The 21565-nt window shown below is 44.4% G+C and overlaps 1 protein-coding gene across 5 annotated transcripts in view; it reads left to right on the forward strand.

The window, feature by feature from the left end:
* The window catches only part of si:dkey-24p1.6 (protein sel-1 homolog 3), a 38947-nt gene that overhangs the window by 10165 nt on the left and 7217 nt on the right, over positions 1 to 21565 (forward strand). For 3 of the 5 annotated variants that reach the window (XM_061781167.1, XM_061781164.1, XM_061781165.1), the window contains 3 exons: positions 45 to 172; positions 315 to 417; positions 1009 to 1259. In XM_061781167.1, coding sequence (XP_061637151.1) covers positions 45 to 172; positions 315 to 404 — 218 coding nt within the window. In that variant the 3' untranslated portion in view covers positions 405 to 417; positions 1009 to 1259. Of the gene's footprint in view, positions 1 to 44; positions 173 to 314; positions 418 to 1008; positions 1260 to 2489; positions 2689 to 21565 lie in introns of those variants that run through there. The other 2 variants (XR_009789627.1, XR_009789629.1) reach the window with 2 other exon arrangements.

Consider the following 21565-nt stretch of genomic DNA (forward strand, 5'->3'; position numbering starts at 1 on the left):
TGTCTCCAAACATGATCAAAACGTCCGTCCATTTCCACAAGCAGGGCTGGTACAACCTGGGGTTGCTCGCCGAGGAGGGCTACAGGCTGCCGACGCCGCTACTCATGGAGCTGGGCCTTTCCCGGCTTTACTCGGCAGACGACGCCGAGCTTCGAACTGCTTTGTACAAAAGGTTTGTGTCGACTGTCAAAAAACCCAAAACGAAATGACTGAATGAAGGGCACGGCGTCATATTTTGAAGATCATTTTGAGGATTGGCTGTGTAAAAGTGGGTGCGCGGGCCCTTTCACTGACTTTCTTTTGCCCGCCAAAAGGTGTCGAGACTCTGGCATTTCCGACTCCTACGTGCCTTGCGGCCTGGCTCTACTCAAGGTGCATCTGCAGGTCTTCCGGAAGGAATATAGTACGCCTATCAAGGTTTGTGTCGCACGCTTTTGGAGGCTATTTCTGCTTTTGTATGAATTTTATAATTCAATACTTTGAATGACAATAAACAATAAAATGTCAAGCCAACACCCTGACCATCACTGCCTGAAAGAAGGTGACAAAAATGGTTTAAATGAAACGGTCTGTAGTGTTTTTTGAACTTGCTGTGAACAAATCAATAGAAAAGACCCATTTACTTGCTTTAAATGAGTCTCTCGTTCTTGTTTTCCCCAAAACGTTCAAATACTGCATGAATCCCAACAGCCGTGTGATGAAATGAAATGATGTATCAAGATGGAGGTCACTTGTCTATTTAGTACAGTAGTTGTGATTGTTTTGACACTTTTATGAAAGCAACAGCTTTAACAAAAAGCAAGTTACAAGTAACTCATTTACTTGTGATTGGTTTGGGAAAAGGAATATGATATAATATATCTTGTTGTTGTTCTGTTCTTCCTTTAATATATAATCCACTGCTCTTGGGTCCTTCTACTAAGCAGGTGCTTAATGTGCTTTTGCCTCAGGTCACGTGCTGCATATAATAATTCTTCTGATGTCATTTCTCATATTTCCCATCAACAGTACGTCGTCACCGTTGTCGCAGCTGCAGCGGTTGTCCTCGCGGCCCGAGGCCTCGTCGCCCGACACGTCCTCTCTTGACGCGGACGAGAGCCGCGGCATTCAGAGTCGATTTTGCACATTGATCGTCTTCAAATGTTGATGGTTGCCCAAACAAATGTAGGTACACTGTGAGTTCAACTGTTTACTGCTATGTTTGTTTTTTGTTTTCCACTGACTTTTAAATCAATAAATAAAGTGCCTCCAGACATGGATGTACTGCGCAGTATATTTATCACCCTCTGGACTCTGACATAATAATTATAGGTATATTTGTGAGCTCCACTCTCTAACCGTGTCTCAAAACCCTTACCCAGCTGTGATTTCCTTTTGTTTTCTCAGGTTAATGCTTCATCTATCTATTCATATATATATATATATATGTGTACGAATCATATATTTAGTTCAAAATGGGACTGTGTGTATGATTCGTTATTTAAGAAAAAGTAACAATTATTGTCCATTTTAGCAAGCACACTAGTTTCAGGGGGCAGCCTCCAATCAGCGGGACTCCTTTTCCTCGTCACTTGTCGCCAGGTTGAATTCTCACCTATATGGCTCGACTCTCGCAATGGCGTTCTCACAGATGAGCAAAACTGGGCCTAAGCGGTGAAGTTCCCAAGCGGGCCAGTGAGACGAACGACGTGGACGTCGCATGCGTAACTGCTCTCTATTTCGGTCTCATTTGCTGACACGCTGCTGGGAATTGTATTCGCCTCCTCGTGCCTTATGTTACGTAACAGACAGCACACCTCCGGTTGAAAAGAACATGAAAGTGGAACACATTTGAACTCAGACAACAGCATGGCAAATCCTCTCGGAGCCTCCACTCTTCCGGCTCCTTTCCTGCAGGTCGGCGCTATTGAACAATGCAAACTAAAACCAGCAAACATTCCAACAGCTTCTCTGGCTATTAGCCAATTTTGTCTTGAGATTGTTGTCACTTCTACATTATTAGTAGTCTCGTCAACACAGCACTATCTGCTGTTGACCAATATTGGCCACTTGTGTGCTTGAGAAGTATCTGCACCATTTGCACAATTGACACTGTTCCACATTATCGCACTACTTCTCACTTTCAACTTCTTTCATTTCTTGAAGTCTCTGCACCATTTGCACAATTGACACTGTTCCAGATTATCGCACTACTTGCCACTTTCAACTTCTTTCATTTCTTGAAGTCTCTGCACCATTTGCACAATTGACACTTCCAGATTATCGCACTACTACTCACTTTCAACTTCTTACATTTCTTGAAGTCTCTGCACCATTTGCACAATTGCCACTGGAACAGATTATCGCATTACTAGTCACTTTCAACTGCTTACATTTCTTGAAGTCTCACAGGGTGATTGAAAAGTAACTCCCTATTTTAAAATACTTAAAATGTATTCATGTGTTGTAATATTTGTATCAATTTGTGTGTGTATGTTCCCTGATTAAAGGAGCAAGACTATTCTACCAAACCAACGACTTTGGAAGAACTTGAAGGGCGAACACGAGAATTTATGTCTTCCATCCCACAAGAGTTCCTTGTGAAATCAGTTCATGCGGTTCCCAGGCGGCTTGAGAAACGGGTGGCCAATGCTGGCGCCCGTATCCAATTTGAAATCAAACTCCATGCAATACACTTTCTCCTCATGTTCATCTCTTGTAAGAGTTCAGAAATAAATTCAATACATTTAAGTACTTAAAAATAGGGAGATACTTTTCAATCACCCTATATATATATATATATATATTAGTGTGTGTGTGTGTCAGCATTACCACATTACTGGTAACCTTCCATTGCTCAGTGACTCTCTGTTCTGTGTTTTTGTGGGTTATTTTTATTTATTTATTTATTTTATTTTTAGAAAGCGAATCAAAGATTGCTTCGAGGCTTGCGCTCGGTTGCATGGCACATTCAAAACAAACCCTCACCCAGAAACTCCAACCTCGGCTTTTTCTTTACCGCTTCACGCGGGTCGCGGGCGCGCTGGAGCCCATCCCAGCTATCTTCGGGCGGGAGGCGGGGTACACCCTGAACCGGTCGCCAGCCAATCGCAGGACACAGAAACAAACAACCATTCGCACCTACGAGCAATTTAGAGCCTTCAATCAACCAACCACGTGTGTTTTTGGGATGTGGGAGGAAACCGGAGTGCCACTAGCTTGAACTCCTTAATTTCACTGTGGCTGTAACTTCAACCCCTAATTTGAAACCATGACATGATACCTTAACCCTGTCTTGAAATCATAATTTGAAACTCCAATCCTGACTCGAAACCCTAACGCTTGTTCGATACCATCGCTTGAAACCCTATCCCTGGCATGACTCCTAAATTGAAGCCGTAACTTGAAACTCGATTTTCCAACTGTGACTTGGAATCTTACTTTGAACCCCTAAAACGCCAGTCTTAAAATTTTACACTGGAATGCAGTCTTAAAACCCTAATTTGGAACCTAACCCCGACGAGAAACCTTCCTTTGAAGCACTAACCCACGCTTGATACCCTAAAAAAGAATCCAGTTTTAAAATGCTCATTTGAAACCCTATTGCACTCTTAAAACCTTACTTTGAAACCCTAAATCAAAAACCTAACCCAGTCTTCAAAAGCTTTGCAACTCCCCAGTCTTTAGTGAATGTTGTGAATGTTCACCTTTACTTTCCCCGCAAGGTGGCGCTATTCCCCTTGTATGCTTCCCATCCTCTCCTCGTCCATCTTTCTTCACGCCCTCCTCCTCATCCTGGAGTTCTTTCCACATCCTTTGTTTCACTTTCCTCCACAAAAGGTCGCCCGGTGTCTCTTTTTCCCACGGTGCGTGTGCTGCTTTTTTGTTTTTGTAAATGACTCAAAAAGACTCTTTTGTTTGGGGGCCTGGCAGAAAATGTGTTTTGTCGTCCCCCCCCCCCCCCCCCATGCCCCCTGCACTACGACACCTGTTCAAAGGATTTGTAGATTTTCTTGTTTTCACTCAGCCATTCCTCACTTGTCTTTGTCGCACGCACACACGCACACACAAGCACTTTGGCAGTTCCCTCCCCAGAGGTGAAGTGCAATCTCCCGTAATTACCCAAGTGTGTGTGAAATGAATCATTGGGTGTCTGATTGAGCCGCGTGATGGGAAACATCCATCCCCGACCCGAGTGCTGGCGTCCGGGTGCTGCCGAAGCTCCAGGCTGACTGGATGTGGCATGTGCATGTTTGATGCCTCTGTTGAGGCAGACTGGGTGCGGTCTGATGCTGCTGCTGCTGCTGCTGCTGATGCTGATGCTGATGCTGATGCTGATGCTGATGCTGATGCTGATGCTTCTCCACAAAGGTCCACTGGCAAATGTGCTTATTGTTTCGGGTTAGTTGTGTCACACAAACCGCCGTTCTATGGAGCTAATAGTTGTTATTGTCACATGTACACTTCCAGGTGGCGATCAATAGTAAACAAGCCCTTACGTGTCATTTGGCCAAGGCAGAAGAATTTTGGTTTTTTTTTCTGTCTACTCGTTGAAATGTGTGAAGTGTCAGTCGAAAAGCTGTGATGTGAAGTACATTTTTTTTGGGGGGAAGGGAGATGGAAGGCCGGCCATTGACATTTTAGCAAAAGTCGACGTGGCGCAAGTTCAGACATAGTTGGCGTGATCGCTGTGAGACTGGCAAATGACTGTAATTGACTTTTCTGTTTCACAGATTAATAGCACAGACGTGCTCTTTTAACGGCGAAATGGATAGCGCGCCATAGAGCTGATGTTAGCTGCCAAGCGAGCTTTTATGTTTTTGTTAAATTACTCAAAGACAACCGGAGCAAACATTTTGTTTCATACCCATGAGAAAAATGTCCACCGCAAACCCGAGGATCCAGGTTTGGTTCTCATTTTAAAGTGGTCTTGCGATCTTTGCGATCTATATAAACATAGTGTATCTATAAATAGCAAAATCAGACAAACTGATAACTTTGCATTGAGCTCTTAAAGTTTTACAGAGCTGCGCATACGACCGTTGTTGTGTTCTGGAAAAAAAACTTTTCCAAAAACAATTGGTGCAATGAAAGTCTACTTTTCATGTTGTGTGCAAACAGCTTTAATAAATATATAATGTGGAAATTGTCATTGTTCGTGGACTAAGTCTTGGCTTGAAAACAGGCGACAATAAACAACACTATCAGCGACCAACCAGAACCTCCCGAGCCCGTCGCAATCTGTGACAATGAGTCCTGGCCAAGAATGGCGGGTTCCCCCCCCCCCCCCCCCGCCCCCCATTTGGCTTTGGCATTCCATGAAATAAAAGTCTAATTAAACAATGAGGCATTCCTCTTCCCCTCGCTGTCCTATTGACTTTGTCACAGCGCTCGTGGTCTCGGCACAACAAAGCGGCGTGGCCAACGGCGTCGGGGGGAGAGCGCCTGCCGTTTGTGTCCTCGTATCTCTGAGAGCCGAGGCAAAGCTCCATTTTTAGTTGAAAGAAATCCACTGAAGTTGCAGTGCCCACTCGTATCTCTTAAAAGAAACAAAAAAGAAAAGTCTTTCTCTTCATGGATTCAATGCTGAGAACAACTAAACTAATGCAGACTACACAGAAACGCATCGAATGCTAAGGCCAACAGCTAAGAAGAGAGGCGAAGGGTTTCCAAGTAGGGTCTCATGCCGGGGTTAGGGGTTCCAACAAGAGTTGGGGTTTCAAGATTTGCTTAAGGATTCAAACAGTAGTTAGGATTTCGATGTAGGGTTTTAAATCAGGCTTAGGATCCCAAAGTTAGGTTTCAAGACAAGGTTAGGCTTTCAAACAAGGGTTGGAGTTTCAAGAGGGCCAATGACTGCCGGTCGGGGACCGTGGCTTGGGGGGTGGCATTGGGTCACCGCGGCCCCTCCCGGGTGGCCGCTCGTCGGGGCGCCTCGGCGGGGCTGCCGGGCTGCTCTCGGGCGGACCCCTGGGGCTGATTGATCGGGTGGGGTCCTCAGCCGCCGCAATTACAGGACACGTAAAACGGTATCAATTCACTTGCATGTGTCCGCGGTCGCGCACCCCTAGGACTCTTTCACTGGGCGTGGGCTCACGCACTTACTGCAACAAATAACTCATGAATCTGCAAATCGCTTGTGTATCGCCTCGCCCTGTAGACTTTTAGAATTGACATAATTCATGCCAGCACACTTGAGTTGTACAGCCGGGTTCACGACCCTTGCCCTGCATGCTCCTTGTCCTGTCCTTCCCTCGCAGGGTGTAGCACTACTGCCCCATGCAACACTCATATTTAATGTTTGATTCTTGTAGATAATGTAATGATTTACTTCTCTCATCCTGTTTCCAATGAGTGCTTTGTCTTTTGTCGTCGTTTCTCTCTCCCTTGTAGAAACTTTGTTCCGTTCGACTGATCGAGTGGGATTCTCAATAAACCTCAATTATAATACCACAGCGGAAGCTTCAAAATGGATACAGATTTTCCATTCTGCTTGACCTAACAGCCGAAAAGGACAAACAAAAATGTATTCATTTTATTTTTTCAAAAAACAAAATAAGATTATTTTCTCGATTTGCTTTCCCATCAAACAAACATATTTGAGGAATTTAAATTTTGCAAATTCTAATCTTTCAAGTCTAATGTCTTGACCATTTCAAGGAAAAAGTTCCGCTGCATTGCGGGTGGCATTCAAGAAGAACGACTTGGGTTCTCAGACTTTCAACCACATTTTTGGGGGGTAAAAAAGGGCTCTCAAGTCTCACAAAACTAAACTGGAATGAGAACATGGCGCTAAAAATAATGATGGTAAACCCAATTCACTTAGTTGAACCCCTTTTGTGGCCCGAATTAGAAAAATAGACGATCATATTTTCCAGCGTAGAAACAGCACGACACCACCCAGCCGGCAAATTAACGGCTTGCGCCGATCTGCGTATGTGGCGCACGCAGCAGACACAAATATGTCTCGAGTATCGCCGACCTCGCCGAGCTGATCAGAAGCTAATGCTGTCATCCGATGCTAATCCGTGCAGCGAAGAAAAAACATCGCAGCTCTGCTTACCGTTCGGCTTTGACATGATAGCATTTCCACCACGATGTCTTCAAGTGAGGTTTTCATGAATTCAACCTTTACTTTCAAATCCTTGCATGTGTGTTATTAATGTCCTTGGGAGATATTTGAAATTGCATTTTTCATACGGATTCCGCACTTATTACTTGCCCTGCCCCGATGTTTAATGTATGACTTTTTCAGCATTAAGCGCGTATGATTATTCGACGGGAGAGTTTAATATCGCGAGCGGAGATGCCGAGCGTCTGCGATTGGGACGAAATGGCCGGCGTGAGACAAACGGCCGATATATTGAAGTTTCACCTGCAGGAAAACACTCGGAATAATAAAGAAGCAAAGCATCATTTCTGCGTCTGTCGTGCTTTTGTGCGGCCGGCGGTGCCCCCATTAAGCGAGGGGTGACAGCCTGAGGCTATCTGTAATTATATGCCCCGCCCCCCCGACATAAATACGTTATTTATTCTGCTTCTGCAATATGAAAGCGCAAAAGCAGATGCAGCCTCAGTTGGGTGAACTTCCTCAACTTTCCGGAATTGCCTAATTGTTGCCGGAATTTGTCGCCGAGGTCGTCGGCGTGGTTTCCAGGCGGGTATAAAGGTTTCAAGAGAGGAAGTGTTTCCAACAAGGGTTAGGGTTTTAATGTAGGGGTGAAAGACATGCTTAGGGTCTCAAATTAGGGTTTCAAGCTTGGGTGGAAGTTTTACAGTAGAATTGCAAACCAGAGTTAGCGTTCCAAAATGAGAGTAGAGTCTCAACAAGGGTTAATTAGGGTTTCCAAGTCGAGGTTCAAGACATGGTTAAGGTTTCAAATTAGGCTTTGAAACCAGTGTTATGGTTTCAAAATGGGTTTAGGATTTCAGAGTGGGGTTTCAAGCCTGGATTAGGTTTCAAACCAGGCTCAGAGTTACAAAGTAAGGTTTCAAGCCGGCAGCCATGGTTAAGGTTGCAAATCTGGGTTGCTCCTAAGTGCTGCCGTTCAAATGCGCTGTTTATCTGAAGCTAACGCTAATTTGGGCGAATACAGCTCTGCTTACCTTGATTCTGCCATACAAAGGCAGACGTTCCTCCATGGAAACTTTTTAATTTGAACCCTTAACTCGAAACCCTAATTCAAAACCTAATCCAGGCCTCCAAATAAAATTGCAAACCCTAACACAGCCTTAAAACCCTAACCTTTCCTTGAAACATGATATTGAATCCCTAATGCAGGCTTAAAACCTCATTTTGAAGCACAAACCCCATCTTGAAACCTAAATTTAAAACTCCTATTGTAGTTCGAAAGGCTACTTTTAAACCCTAACCCTGCTCGAAAACCCAAATCTCGACTTCAATTTGAAAACCCAATCTTGCAACGCTTGCCCTGGCTTGGGACCTTCTTCCAACCTTTTACCCACCATTCTTGAAAGCTGAGTTTGAAGCCTGAACCTCAATTTGAAATTCAAATTTGAAAACCCCAACGCCGTCTTGAAATCCTAATTTGCAAACTAATCCAGCCTTCAAAATGAAATTTGAAAGCCCGAGCGAGCCAAGAATCGAAACTCTTCCAGTCTTTGAGAGCAGGCAGGCCGGCTAATCCCAATCCATCACATTTTCACTCTTAATCCGTTTTCCTCGGTGACAGCGGCTAACCCGTTTTCATCGCGCCGGTCGTGGGCCAAGAATGATATGCGGCTATTTCCTGGCTCAGCAGCCCGCCGGTGGAAACGCTTCATATTTTTGAAACCCGTATTGATTCTCGCGCTCTGCAGGGCTGCCCTTTTGAAAGCCCCGACAAACGTCGCAAACGTTGGTTTCGTCCGCTGTGCTGACATTTGCCATCGTGGCTCTTTCATTTGATTTCTTCATTTCTTGTTGTTTTTTTTTTTTTTTGCCCGTCTTGCTTTCGTCCGGAATCTCTGCGGAAGAAAAGGTCTGCTACTTTACTGTTACTTTTTATTTTACAAAAATATAAAATAGCTGTGTGAGAATTAAAATTGTGCCCAATAATATAGTATCATAGAGTAAGAATAAATAAAAAATAGCATAAACTAAGGCAAATTCAGCCTCGAATGAACTAATTAACCGTAGTGAAAACTCGTGTGTAACGTTGTGACCCAACGCTCATCTGCGCATCCAACAACACCGCAGCTCCGCTTAGCATTTGGGCTCGGACACGCTCGTGTTTGCGTCTAGTCCGGTCGCGGTCAAGTGGCCAGTGGAGAAAAGCGTTGCGAGGGAGCAATGATGTAAATTGGCCTCAAAGTAGGACAAAGTGCGAGTGGCTCGCTTCAAGACGCATTTTTTGACATTGGCAGCTCACTCCAAATGTTTATTTTCCCACTTCATGCTCGGTCAGCCACTCGGGAGACTTCAAATATGTGTACGCAAAGCTATTAAAAAGTCCATTTTCCATAATAAATCCCCTTTGATTGACATCTTTATATCCTTCGATGCCCAGAAAAGGAACTGCAATTAGCAAGGGTTAGTCACTTACGCCACAAATAGTCCAATTGAGTGTTTAATGACTTAATTCTTGATGATTCCCGAGTAACGTAGCCGCTGGCACACGTTTTTTGTCCCCCCAGATGTTTGGGGAGAGACATTTGCTGAGTCTGCCTGTTATCCCGGTGTGAGGGCCCGCCAAGGAACAGCTGGCACACAGGAAAACTGTGTATTTAATCTCTATTAACCCCCACATACCGGATATAATTAAATTGGGCTTTGGGATTCAATTGGACGTTTATTTATTGTGTTATCATATCATATCATATTCTTCTCGGTGGTTAGCAGCGTTTCAGTCATTTCCAAGTCCAACACATGCAGGAGATGGAGCAATTTGAAACAAGTCCTTGCTGAAATGCCTCAAATTGTCCGTATGACTATTAGCAGTAGCAACCCAAGTAGCATTAACGCCGACAACCTGCGCTCATTACTAAGCCATCCAGATGGTATGTTCAAGGCTCTGGTGTGAGCAACTTGCCATAGTCTGTCTCACTTGATTAAAAGCTTCCAGGCATCGCTAAAAGACATCAAACTTCCGTATTCAAGACGAGATCTTACAGTTGACGCTGCTACAGTAGGAAACGTATTCCCATCCAAGATGGATGTCATTTCTTATATTCAAGAGACATCGGAGGGATTCTCCGAAGCATTCCTTTTCATTGTTCATGAATTCATTCGTTAGCGCCCAACTGTCGTTCCCTTAATAGTCCGCCAGCTGGTGCCTGAAAATAAGCTATTAACTCAACATCGGCACGCATCGCAGGTCATCCAGCTCCCTCTCACAACTTTCTTTGTCCCTTTGGAAATCGGATGGGTATATCTCCTGCGTTTTGCAGCAAAGCCAATCAATTAACAGCTTAGAAATGTGTGCCAGTCTGGAGATGCGGGGGGTAATTGTTCGATCTTCAACCGTTGGCGTGCGGCACAACCTGTTGAGAGCATTTGCTCAACAATCCGATTTAAAAACGGCCCTTGGCACAAGGCACTGGACCCAAAGGGTTTCTTACCGGTCCATATCCGTTCCTGCCTTCACCTGGTCACTAGCTATTTGTGGTGGTGCAAAGAACAAGGTCCTGGACATACGGATTGTCTGGACTCACCCTAGACAGGTGCAGGAGCTCAGTCATCCGACAAGGATGAGGTAGTAGAGCCATTCGGACTGCCCCGCTCAGAGCTTTCTTTCCAGGGTGTCTTAGACATGAGGTAATTAGTTTGGTAATCCACGAAGAACTCAAATATCTACTAAGAATGTATCCTGGTTGTCTCCTTGGTGACATTTTGTGGGAACGTCCTACTGGGAAGATTCCCAAGGGTACACCTCGGACATGCCGGAAGTACTGTTGGTCTCCGTGTCCCTCCTGTAGAGCTGGAGGAGGTGGCCGGAGACGGGTATGTTTGCTCAAACTGCTACTGCCATGACTCAAACCCGGATAACCGCTGGAAAATAGTTGACTTTGCAGGGTATCTGGACTCACTTTCAGAGCTAATGAGCTCGGTCGTCCAGGAGGGACTCAAGGCCGTCAAGAGGAGTCAGTTAAAGTGTTTCAGGCATCTACTACGGGTTCCCTCCAGTTACCTTCATGGTGAGGTCCAGGGTAGATCTAGGCCACGCCGGAGGGAATCTCCTCAGAAAGTGTCACAGTGGCCTCCTTGGTGAGATTTTCTGAGGGTACTCGATTTCCCAGGGAACATCTAGTACAAGCTGGAGGGAAAGCCTGGCCGTGGCCAACCCCGTAGAGTGCAACCGGCCTGGGACCAGGAAGTTCCAGGGAAGTTCCCGAAGCTCAATATGGTATCTCGGTGACTCGGACCTGGACCTCAAACTGACTAAATATACTGTAAGTTGACATTTTGGCAGCAGATCTGGCTGCTGTAATAATCATACAGTTTAAATGATTCCAAAGCGATTTCTAGTGGGATTAGAATATGATGCACCTGAAAATCCTTGTTGCAAAAAATGTGACGGCAATCCTTCAACATGTGGCACTTCGAACAAGCTTAATGTTGCGAGCATTCCCCCAACACGCCCCGCAGCTGTCTCCGTTACCCAGAAAGCAAAACACAGAGACACGGGCGGGTCTCTCTTGCGTTCCACGTTAGGACCAAGTTCAAAGAGTGCAGAGTCAAATGTATCAAAGAATCAAATGCTGTTAGCCTTCTCCCTTCCGTTTTACCTGCATACGCAGCTATTTTTTAGTGCTGGCTCATGCTACCGTATTTGGAACAGATCCGTTCCACGTCACCACGAAGTCAGCCGGTCATCCGCTCCCGTGTCCTCGTGTCCTGTGCTGTTTGTTACATGTCGCTCGTTAAAGCTGCTTAGCGTGGGGGGGCCGGCCCGCAGCTGCGGCCGTGGAGCCGCATGCCGGCGTCCTTCTGTCCTCTCCCCCCCCCACCGTGTTTGACACATGAGCTCTGCCGGTGCCAGATGAGCTCTGGTTTGACGGCCCGTTCGATCCCCCCCCCCTCCCGAGTCCACCTGTCAGCCCGTGTTCCTCTTGGCCTCGCCTGTCACTCTTTTCTCCTCCGCGTCAGGTTCGTCCAAGTCTCACCGGCAAGGAGTTAGCCCCGAGCCGCTGCGCTACATCCTCCTCCTGGAATTCCCCAAGGAGATCCTGTGACAGAGCGGCTTCTCCAATCATGATAACGCTCGCTTTTGATCGCCGCCGTCAGAGAGGTTACGCCACTAGAATAAAGCTTTCTTTCCCCCTTCCCCGAAAGTCCACCCGCCCGGACTTTTGGCGTACCGTTACGTCCCAATATGTAAATCCTCGATGAACTCCAAATGCGCGATAATTGTATCACACCACAGCTTTGTGTTCCAGAAGGACGTGTCACTGCATTTCCCACACGTCATTTCCCTCACCGTGAATTCTCGTGGCGCCGCTACGTGAACTTTAACATTTTGTTGATAAACGACGCGTCCGAATGTTGTTTGTTCGCATACAAACGCGGCAGGAGGGGCCGTTGATCAAATGGACGCCCGAAAAGCCCGGCTGATTAATGATGATGACATTATGTTTGGAGAGAAATTCCAAATGTAAACGCACTTGGCAGACAACAATAGCGCGGGCGCTCTGAAGATTATGTGTTTACGGCGGACTGGCAAATGTTTGCCACCCTGGTGAATTGGAGCTGGGTGGCTGTTTAAGCAGCTTTGAACTCATTTATCGCACAGCACAAACGGAGGAAATCATTTTGGATTGTTCAAAGTGTCAGTGTTTGGTACATGCAACATCAAAATGGCGGCGAAGCCCTTTGGGGTCAAAGGGACGCCGGCAGATCTTGTGAAACTAACTACAGCTCAGTGAGAAGCTTGATGCAACAAGTTTCAAGTTTCTGCTGCTTAATACAATACGGCCGATACAATTCATTCATTATGAATTCTACGCGCGGATTTGAACAAGCAGATGCCAGTGTGATTATCACGTGGCCAAGGGAATAACGGCTAACGATTTCTGGCGGAACGGCTGGTGCTGTAAAATTGGTCCGCATTTGGTACAGGCGGGGAACTAAATGTGGAAACATTGAAGAAAAAACGCAAATACAATTTTCAATTCAATAAAGGAACCAATGAATAAAAGATTCTCAAATACACAATGTTTGCAATAAAAAAACAAAACCCAAAACATTTTATTTTGGGAAATGGAACATAAATAGCTTGTCTTTTGAGGAAATGAAAGCTTGAGATAAGCTATTTATGATATTTAGGAGTATATTGCAGAGGAAAGTGCAGCATAATCAGTTTGTCTTCTCTTTAGGAAGGTGCAGCAAAGAATTTGTCTTTTTTTTTAAAATACATCAATAGTTTGTCTTCTTTTCAGTAAGCTGTAACAATAGATTTGTGACTTTTCAGGAAAGTGTAACATCAATCATTTGTCATATTTGGAAAGTGTAATATCAGTCGTTTTTCTTCTTTCGGAAAAGTGCATTTGTCTTTTTTTTTTTTTTAGGAAAGTACAGCATCATTCGTTTTTCTTCTTTTTAGGCAAGTATAACATCAACAATAGTTTGCTTCGTTTTCATGAAAGTGGAACATTATTTTTCTTCTCCCCCAAATAATCGACAAAGTGACAGGTCGTGACTTGAAAAAGTCCTAAGTTGGAGTCAGGCTATTTCAATTGATTTGGTTGTTTGGAAACAAGAAACAGCAATGAGTTTGAGTTTGCTATTTTCTTATCCCCAAGTCAACCTGCTTCATCGAAACCGATTGCGTTCCACTTTGGAGGTCTGCGAAAGCCAGAGCTGATAGGACGTAGAGTGGGTGGTACTCCAACACGCCGCCGTCAAAGGCACAGTGTTCCACCTCCGCTATTAGCGCCTGTCCGAGCTCATCTGGGATTTCCCGCCTCGTAGCCCGCCGCTAATGCTGACGGAGTGCCGTTTCAGCGAGCGACCGTAAAGGTGACGGCTAGCCCGAGTGGACTTGTGTCCCCGTGTAACGCCCCTTCTCCAGATGGGCCGGCGAAGATTTAGAGGCGAGCGGTGGGCTCTTCTAAATGAGCTAGTGCTGGAAATGCAGGCGGCGCGCCGGGCCATTTGCACGGGGGCGAGCGCCGGGGTCCCGTCCATTTGGAAGATTGACATCGCAATCGGAGACATCTTAATCACGTCGGCCCGTCTCGTTAATCAGAGCGAGTACGACTGTTAAATGTAATGTCGCTGGCCGTCAGTGCGGCCGCCATAATTCCCGTTAATAATTTGGCTAACCTTCAAGGAAAGTTCACTCGTTGAACAAACGGGAAAGGGGACAATCTGTGCGTCATTCCTTCTTATTGGCAATCCAAAATGACAACGTGGAAAAGTGACTATATTGTTATTTGTTTTTTAATCGCACGAAAAAATGGAATGAATTATGAGACCGACGGTGCCGTGAAAAAGTATTGGCCCCCTTCCCAAATTCTTACATTTCTGCATACTTTCCCCACTTTGTTTGACAAATGTAAATATGAGACAAATATAACTTAAACTTGAACTTAAAGTGCTGTTTGAAAATGGCGATTTTATTTCTTAAGGGAACAAAAGTTTCCTGGCCCTGTGTGAAAAAATCATTACCGCCCTTGTTCAAATGAATTGTGGCTACTCACAATTTTTGGTTAGTTTTCACTGATCACACCCAAGCCTGATTACCTCCAGACCTGTTCAATCAAGAAATCCCTGAAACAGAATTTGTTCTGACAAAATGAACTCAGACGAAGAGCTCAGAAAAGCTGCAAGAAAATGCCATGATCCAAATCCATGTTCCATTCCAGAAACAAAGTCGTTAACATCTATCGGTCTTGAAATGGTTACAAAAGCCATTTCTAAAGCGAACCATAGGGAGAGCCATTAACCTCACGTGGAGAAAGCATGGAACAGTGGCGAACTTTCCCAGGAGTGGCCGGCCTGCAAAGAGATGAAGCTTGAGCTTTTTGGAAGGAGCAGCACAATGTGGCAAAAATGGTTCACTTCTTTAAAATGATGTCATCCCTGTTTCATTTTATATAGTACAATATTACAGAGTGCCATTTTCCTTATTAAAAAAGACTTTTTATGGGCTGCGCTAGACCACATTAATGACATTTCCGTTCATTTCAATGGGGAAAGATGATTGGAGAGACGAGTGTTTTAAATGAAGAGTGTGTTCACGTAGCAAATTAAACTCATATCTCGAGGCACCGACCGGCGTCCCTCTGTAGCGTGCGACCATATTTGGAGCCCAAAGCCTTCCTTTTCTTGTGATGAAGACTAAGCACAAGGACAAATGTCCCAAGTATATTGCTGCCCTTTGCGGGCGTTTTGTACGCCACTTGGAGAACCTCGGAGTCCGTTTCGGGCTAACCGTCGGCGCTTTGCGCACGCACCGGCTTTCCGAGATTCAAATGGGTTTTTTCCAGAATCCCCTTTTGCCGTGTGGCTGCCACTCTCTTGCTTTCACAGTGACAAAAAATGCAGTTAAGGTTTTCTTTTGTCTGCATTTTGTGGCTCGATAATTGAACAACTGGGGGTATCCAAGCCCGTGATTGGCTGGCGGTCAGTGCAGGGTGCATCCGGTCTCTTGGCCAAAAGTCAGCTGGAATAGGCTCCGGCTCACCTTTGACCCAAAACAGGATAAGTTCTATACAAAATGGATGGATGGATGGATGGCAGAAAGTTTATTTTTGTGGCACTTACCCTCAGCTATTTGCTTAAAAAAACTCACCTGTTTGCAGTTTTTGCGCACTTTCTGAAACAGCCTAAGGTGCCACAAGATGGCGGCAAAGCCCCGTCTAACAGGAAAGTGTGCCATTGACGTCAAGGCACTTTGTCGAAGTGATACGTCTCGACCAAGAGACGAGCTTTGTATGTTGGGGAGGAGCTAAGTTTAGCTTGGCTTGTTAGCGGAAGTTACAGAGTCTTCGCAAGTTGTTAGCTTCATTGAAGACTTTGTTCGTGAAGTGGAAGCGAGTGTGAATGCTCGTTTGTCTCGATGTGCCCTTGCCCAAAGTCAGCTGGAATAGGCTAGAGATGGATGGACGGATGGACGGATGGACAGATGGATGGTAGACAAGCTAGCCTGGCAGAGGTTTAAACCCATCACGTGTCATCACCAGACACTCTCTGGTGGCCCGGTGTGCTCGAGGCAGACATGTTTTCCCCTCCACGTGCCCAACACATGAACACCGGCAGGCTGTGTGCCCATACCCCCAACACACACACACACACACACACACACACACACTACCGCCCCGCCACCAACTCCGCATGAAAACCGATCCTGTTTTCTGCAAGAGAGCAAAAGAGTGTCGAGGAAGGAGAATGTGATTATGGAAACACCTGACTTCAGTGAGAGTGCACTTCTCTCCTGCAGTCGCATTTTGAACTGGAGCTATGAGGAGGAAGGGGGGGGGGGGGGGAGGAGGAAGGGGGGGTGGTACATAGAGTATCATACAGACTATCTTATTATTCCACTCCTTCAATTTGGAGTGATCGGAATACGGGATGCTCGGATCGTTGCAACCTGAGGGGCTTGGAGTTAACCGGGAAGTGTCTGCAAGACGATGGGCGACACCGGCTAATGGCTGGAGCTTGCAATATACGAGCAAAGGAGCTCATTCCAAAACAAAACAAAACCAAAAAGTTGGAATGATAGTTGGGGTCTACTGACACTAGGCAATCTGCGCTGTGCTTGAACCCACTTGACGCTTAGGGCTCAATTTTCGTCGACTGCGCCTCTGCAAATGCCAGCAGATTCTGATTCCCGTGCAAGCGCAATCCTCTCTGCGTGTGTTTTTGCCAATCCGGCCTCGCCCAATAGAAAAGAAGCAGGACAACTCGAAATCGTTCACATAAAGTTAAAGTCCTCTTGGCAGTTGGTTAGGATGATAACCAGCGCTACGAATAATCCACAGAGTAAAAAAAAAAAAAATGTATAAAAAAAAGTCCACGGCACAATTTTCTGGACGAGCACATGTAAGTGTGCATCTCATCAGATTCAGCCTCTCACCCTTTCATCATGAGAACTTCCACCTTGCACAATAGGAATAAACAGAATGACTAAATAATCCAGAGTTAATCAAAATCCCAAAAGTGTGCACGATGTAGATAGAGTACAATTACTGGCCCGCTCCTCTAGTTAGTAACAATAACTCACTCTGTGCTACTGTCATGCGATTGCTCCTTTCGCCAGTTGCTCTCGATAACCGCCAACTTGCACAGCAGAAATAAACGGAACGACGGGAAATAAGCCACCAAATGCTCGCGTGAACATTCAACAAATGAACACACCCTTTTTAATGAGGTTTTCACCTTTGATCATTTCCACCAGCGTTATTATTTTTGTGTTGGCTTACAAACAAGCCCGCCAGAGTCACTTTCCATTCTCGAGGCAAACGGGCACGAGGAACGCATAATACCGTACGTCGGCGATCGATCGGCCGTGCGAACGTGCGGCGTTCGAACGAACGAGCGCCCGCAGCCCGAGTGAGATCGTGATTGATTTCTGGAGGCACATTGACTTCGGATAACAGCCCATTTTTCTACTTTCCATAACATTACCTATTGCTATTTTCTGCTGGGCGCGCCCGCATAATGTATGTGGAATTTGGTGCGCGTCGAAGGGGTTGCGTGGACTCTCCATCGAAAGGGAAACGCCGAGAGAATGAAAGTGTTTTCTCAGTCTTTTTTTTTGAAATTAAACATAGCCCATCAAATCCATGCACCTTGTCTTATGAAAGACACTATAGTCAAATTTCTTCAAGAAAAAAAAGTATATTGGGTAATAAGTCATTGAGTTGTTCTTTGAGTGACAAATTCATTTCATTTCATTTCATGTTCTGTTAATAAGGGGGGAAAAAAACAATACTATTTATACGATACAAACCTGATCAAACAGAATGCAGATAATTCAATAGTTTGTGCATCCTGGTTAATTCACGACTTGGAAGGTAAGAAGATTTTGCCAACTACTGTAAGTGACTCTGTAACTGCAGTGTTCTTTGCAGAGGATAAAGAATACATGTTTGTGAATATTGTTACATTATTTGTTGCTGCTTTGTTTTTGTTCAAATATGTTTTTGCTTCAAGTGTGCTAACACCGCCCCAAAGACGCTGTTTCTTCGACTGGCGTTTCCCGTAATGTGTTAGCGTTATGTTAGCGGACTTTAATGCCAAGTGTTTGTTTTCAATAGACAATTGTATCTTGACAGTAAACTTGAGCTGGGAACGGCATTAAACCGCACGAAGCCTCTTTTTTGAACAATTGATCACGATATGCCCAAACTGCTTCTTGTTGTGATGCGAGTCGAGTCGCGCCATACGGCTTTCGTATCTAAAATATGCGCTCGCAAGGCAGAGCAAAATGTTGTCCCAATGACGGCTCACATGTCGAAAGGGTTTGAGCTGACTTGGGTCAGGGTTAGAGCGCTGCGGCTCTGTTTGACCTTTTGGCTTTGACGTGATAGCAGCTCGGTCTTGCTTGTTTGTATTTGCGAGTGTCCCGTGCCTGCGTTTCTTCCAAACTCGTTTTCCGCCGCCGAGGTCTGTTGAGATTTACGGTATCGCCGGGCGATCGAGACAGCTCTGAAGCGTGATTGCGCGTTTGTCACGGCGCCTCCTTGACAAGGAACGTTTCTCTTTTTCGCCGTTTTATCTCCATTCTCCGCCTCTCCGGGCGTTGACACCGATTTGTGTGGGCGCCCACTGCGACAAAAGCTGAGAGGATAAAAAAATGCACTTTAGACTTTGGGCCGCGATTAGCACTTGATTTTATTATTTTGTTTAATTTTCTTACATTCAGACATCAATAGTGGCAGTTATTGTTAAATGCCACTAAATCCATCAACTTTGTTGCATCAAAGACAATTTATGGGCACCCTTCTTGCATTGTGTTACAAACTTAATTTGATGTCTCTCTGCAGTCACAGCTCACAGTTTGCAGTTATTGTTTTTGTCCACTTGGGGTTGCCAACCTCACATTCTATACCCTAGTATTTGTCACGCTGAATAGGTTTGTGCCTTTAAAAGGCCGGCCTGGCCTCACGTGGAAATCATCGAATGACAATGCAGAGTTGGCTGGCTGTTAGCTGGCGAAACCTCCTACTTTATTTTGTTGCCGTTTGTTCAATAAAGCGATTGATAAAGTGTACCAACGGATGTTTCCATCCTCCCTCTATCCTAACCACCTGTTATGAATTACAGTTCGTTCGAATTAACGGTGATAGGCGGTATTCAATTAGCTAACGATGTTTACCGTAGAAATGCATTTGTGTAACTTGCCCAGTTGTACTTTGCAATTGGCACATTGCACTTTAGCTTCTTTTATTTTGTGTGAAATGATTCCAAACTTTGTAAATTTTCTGTCTTTTACACCATTTCCTCTTGACTCGTGCTTATTGCTACATAGTCTGCAGTAACAGTCGGTGTAGGAAAATAATCACAGCAAAATCCCGCGTTACAGCGAATAACACGCAATATAAGTACGATAAGAAAATGAGCCATGTCGAAGAAAAAAGTCGATTTTCCAGAAAATAAGAATTTGGGGAGAAATAGGTATTTTTGTGAGGAAAAAAGGTCATATTTTTGAGACTAAATTCTAATATTTTCATGAAAATAAGTGGTACATATTGGAGTTGTATGTATTCAAGAATAAAGTTGTATTGAGTTGAATAAAGTTGTATTGTATCAGACTAAAAAATGTCCAAGGATGAATTATACTCATTAAAAATATAAATAAAAATTCCCTGATATTTTCGAGCAGAAAGGGATATTTTCGAGAAAATTTTTATTTTTATTTTTTTTTGGTAGTGGTATTTTAACATGAATATTAATATTTTGAGAATGAAGTCGTATTTAACAAGAAAACTAATCAGAATAAAATATTTTTTTAGTTGTTATATGACGGATCGGATATTTGAAAGAATGTTTTTTTTGTCTTTTTTTCTTTTTCTTCAAAGCAGGTGACCAAATTCATCTACTTTGCCTCGTAAAATCCAATTTATGCACTTCTTTCTTGGGATTAGTTACAAAAGTCAGTCTGTTGTCCCCCCCCCCCCGACATTATTTTAACGATAATGTGTTTTGCTTAAACTGGTGACTTAGCTTCTCCGTCAGCCGCCGATCTTAATAGTGTCATTAAGGTTAGCGTCTATTACGAGTGACGAATGTTACGTTGCTTTACGGCGCGCGGCTAATGCGCAGGGCTTGGAAAACACCATTTTAATTCTGCCGACCGCAGCAGCGGGTGTAATTGAGATGTTATAGTGTTTTGAGAAATGAGCGGGGTGGGGGCGAGAGCTAGGGCGAGCGCGCTAGCTGTTGAAAAGTGTTATTAAATTGAGTGCGGCGATATCGAGCGCGCGCCGCTTATTGTCTGAAGAGCCGCTGACGTGCCAGCGGCGGAGCTCGTCGTCCAAACTGCGGAATCCCAAATTGTCCAGTGGCGAGACGAGACGATTTCACTGGTTGGGCTTTATCGTTACACACAAGCAGAGTCTGCAGCTAGAATTGGGTACTTTTCCATTTACTTTTCCGCATTCAAGAAGGTCTTCTTGGGGGGAAAAAAAAAAAAATTATAATAATAATAATTTGTATATTTCCCAGAAAAAGTCATAGGTAATATTCCAAGAAAACCAGCACATTTTTAAGTAGTTTAAGTTGTATAAGTTTTTTTATTTAAAATAAAAGTGATATTTTTGTGAAAAAAGTAAATATTTTGAGAATAAATTGAACTCAGCTTTTTTGGGGGTTCAATTCAATGGGCATTGTGCTCCTCCTTCTGGTGTGCATACCTTGGCCACCTGGGGGCAGTATAACACAGACATAAAGCTATACACAGAACCAGTCAAAACTCCTCAGGAAGTAATTCCAATTTTTATTCTTTATATTAGTTATAGTTATGTAATAATTTCCCAAATTCTCCAGCTTCACCTCCCATGGAAATTCACCGGAAACTTTGAAGTGCTATGATTGATGGAGGCGACTGGAAATCTTCAGTCTGAAAGCCACAAAAACGCCACGCAAACATCACCACTTCGCTTTTTTTTTTTTTTTGGAATGATGATGATGATGATTATTATTTGTATTTTATGGATGGATGGCTTTATTTGCATTTGTATTCACTATTAGACAAAATGTCCATCTGCCAATACGTTGGGAATGCGACGTGGAAGTTATTAACATGCCCTTGGCAAAAAAAAAAACAACAACAACAACAACAAAAAGGTTGAGCTCCTCCTCCATAAATCGCCCGGCAGGCACTTTCATTGAGGGTTGTAAATAGAAGCCCTGCTGTATTTTATGAAAGCCATCACTAACTCATTGGGATTCTTATTACGCCGCTGTTCTTTTGGCTTGGACTGACTGCCACACACACACACACACACACACACACAAACAGTGCATATTGTGTGCAAGAGTTTATGTCGTATGTGAGGGAATGTAATTGCACTTTGCCTCGTTTTCTCAATGGCGATACGGCACATTTGCATGTGGACGAGCCTGTACTCACATTTTGATTAAATTGCTGATAAGCGCAGAGTATTATAGAGACGGGGACCGCTGTATATTTATGATTAT

Source organism: Phyllopteryx taeniolatus, chromosome 8, assembly GCF_024500385.1.
Source record: "Phyllopteryx taeniolatus isolate TA_2022b chromosome 8, UOR_Ptae_1.2, whole genome shotgun sequence".
Taxonomy (NCBI): Eukaryota; Metazoa; Chordata; class Actinopteri; order Syngnathiformes; family Syngnathidae; genus Phyllopteryx; species Phyllopteryx taeniolatus.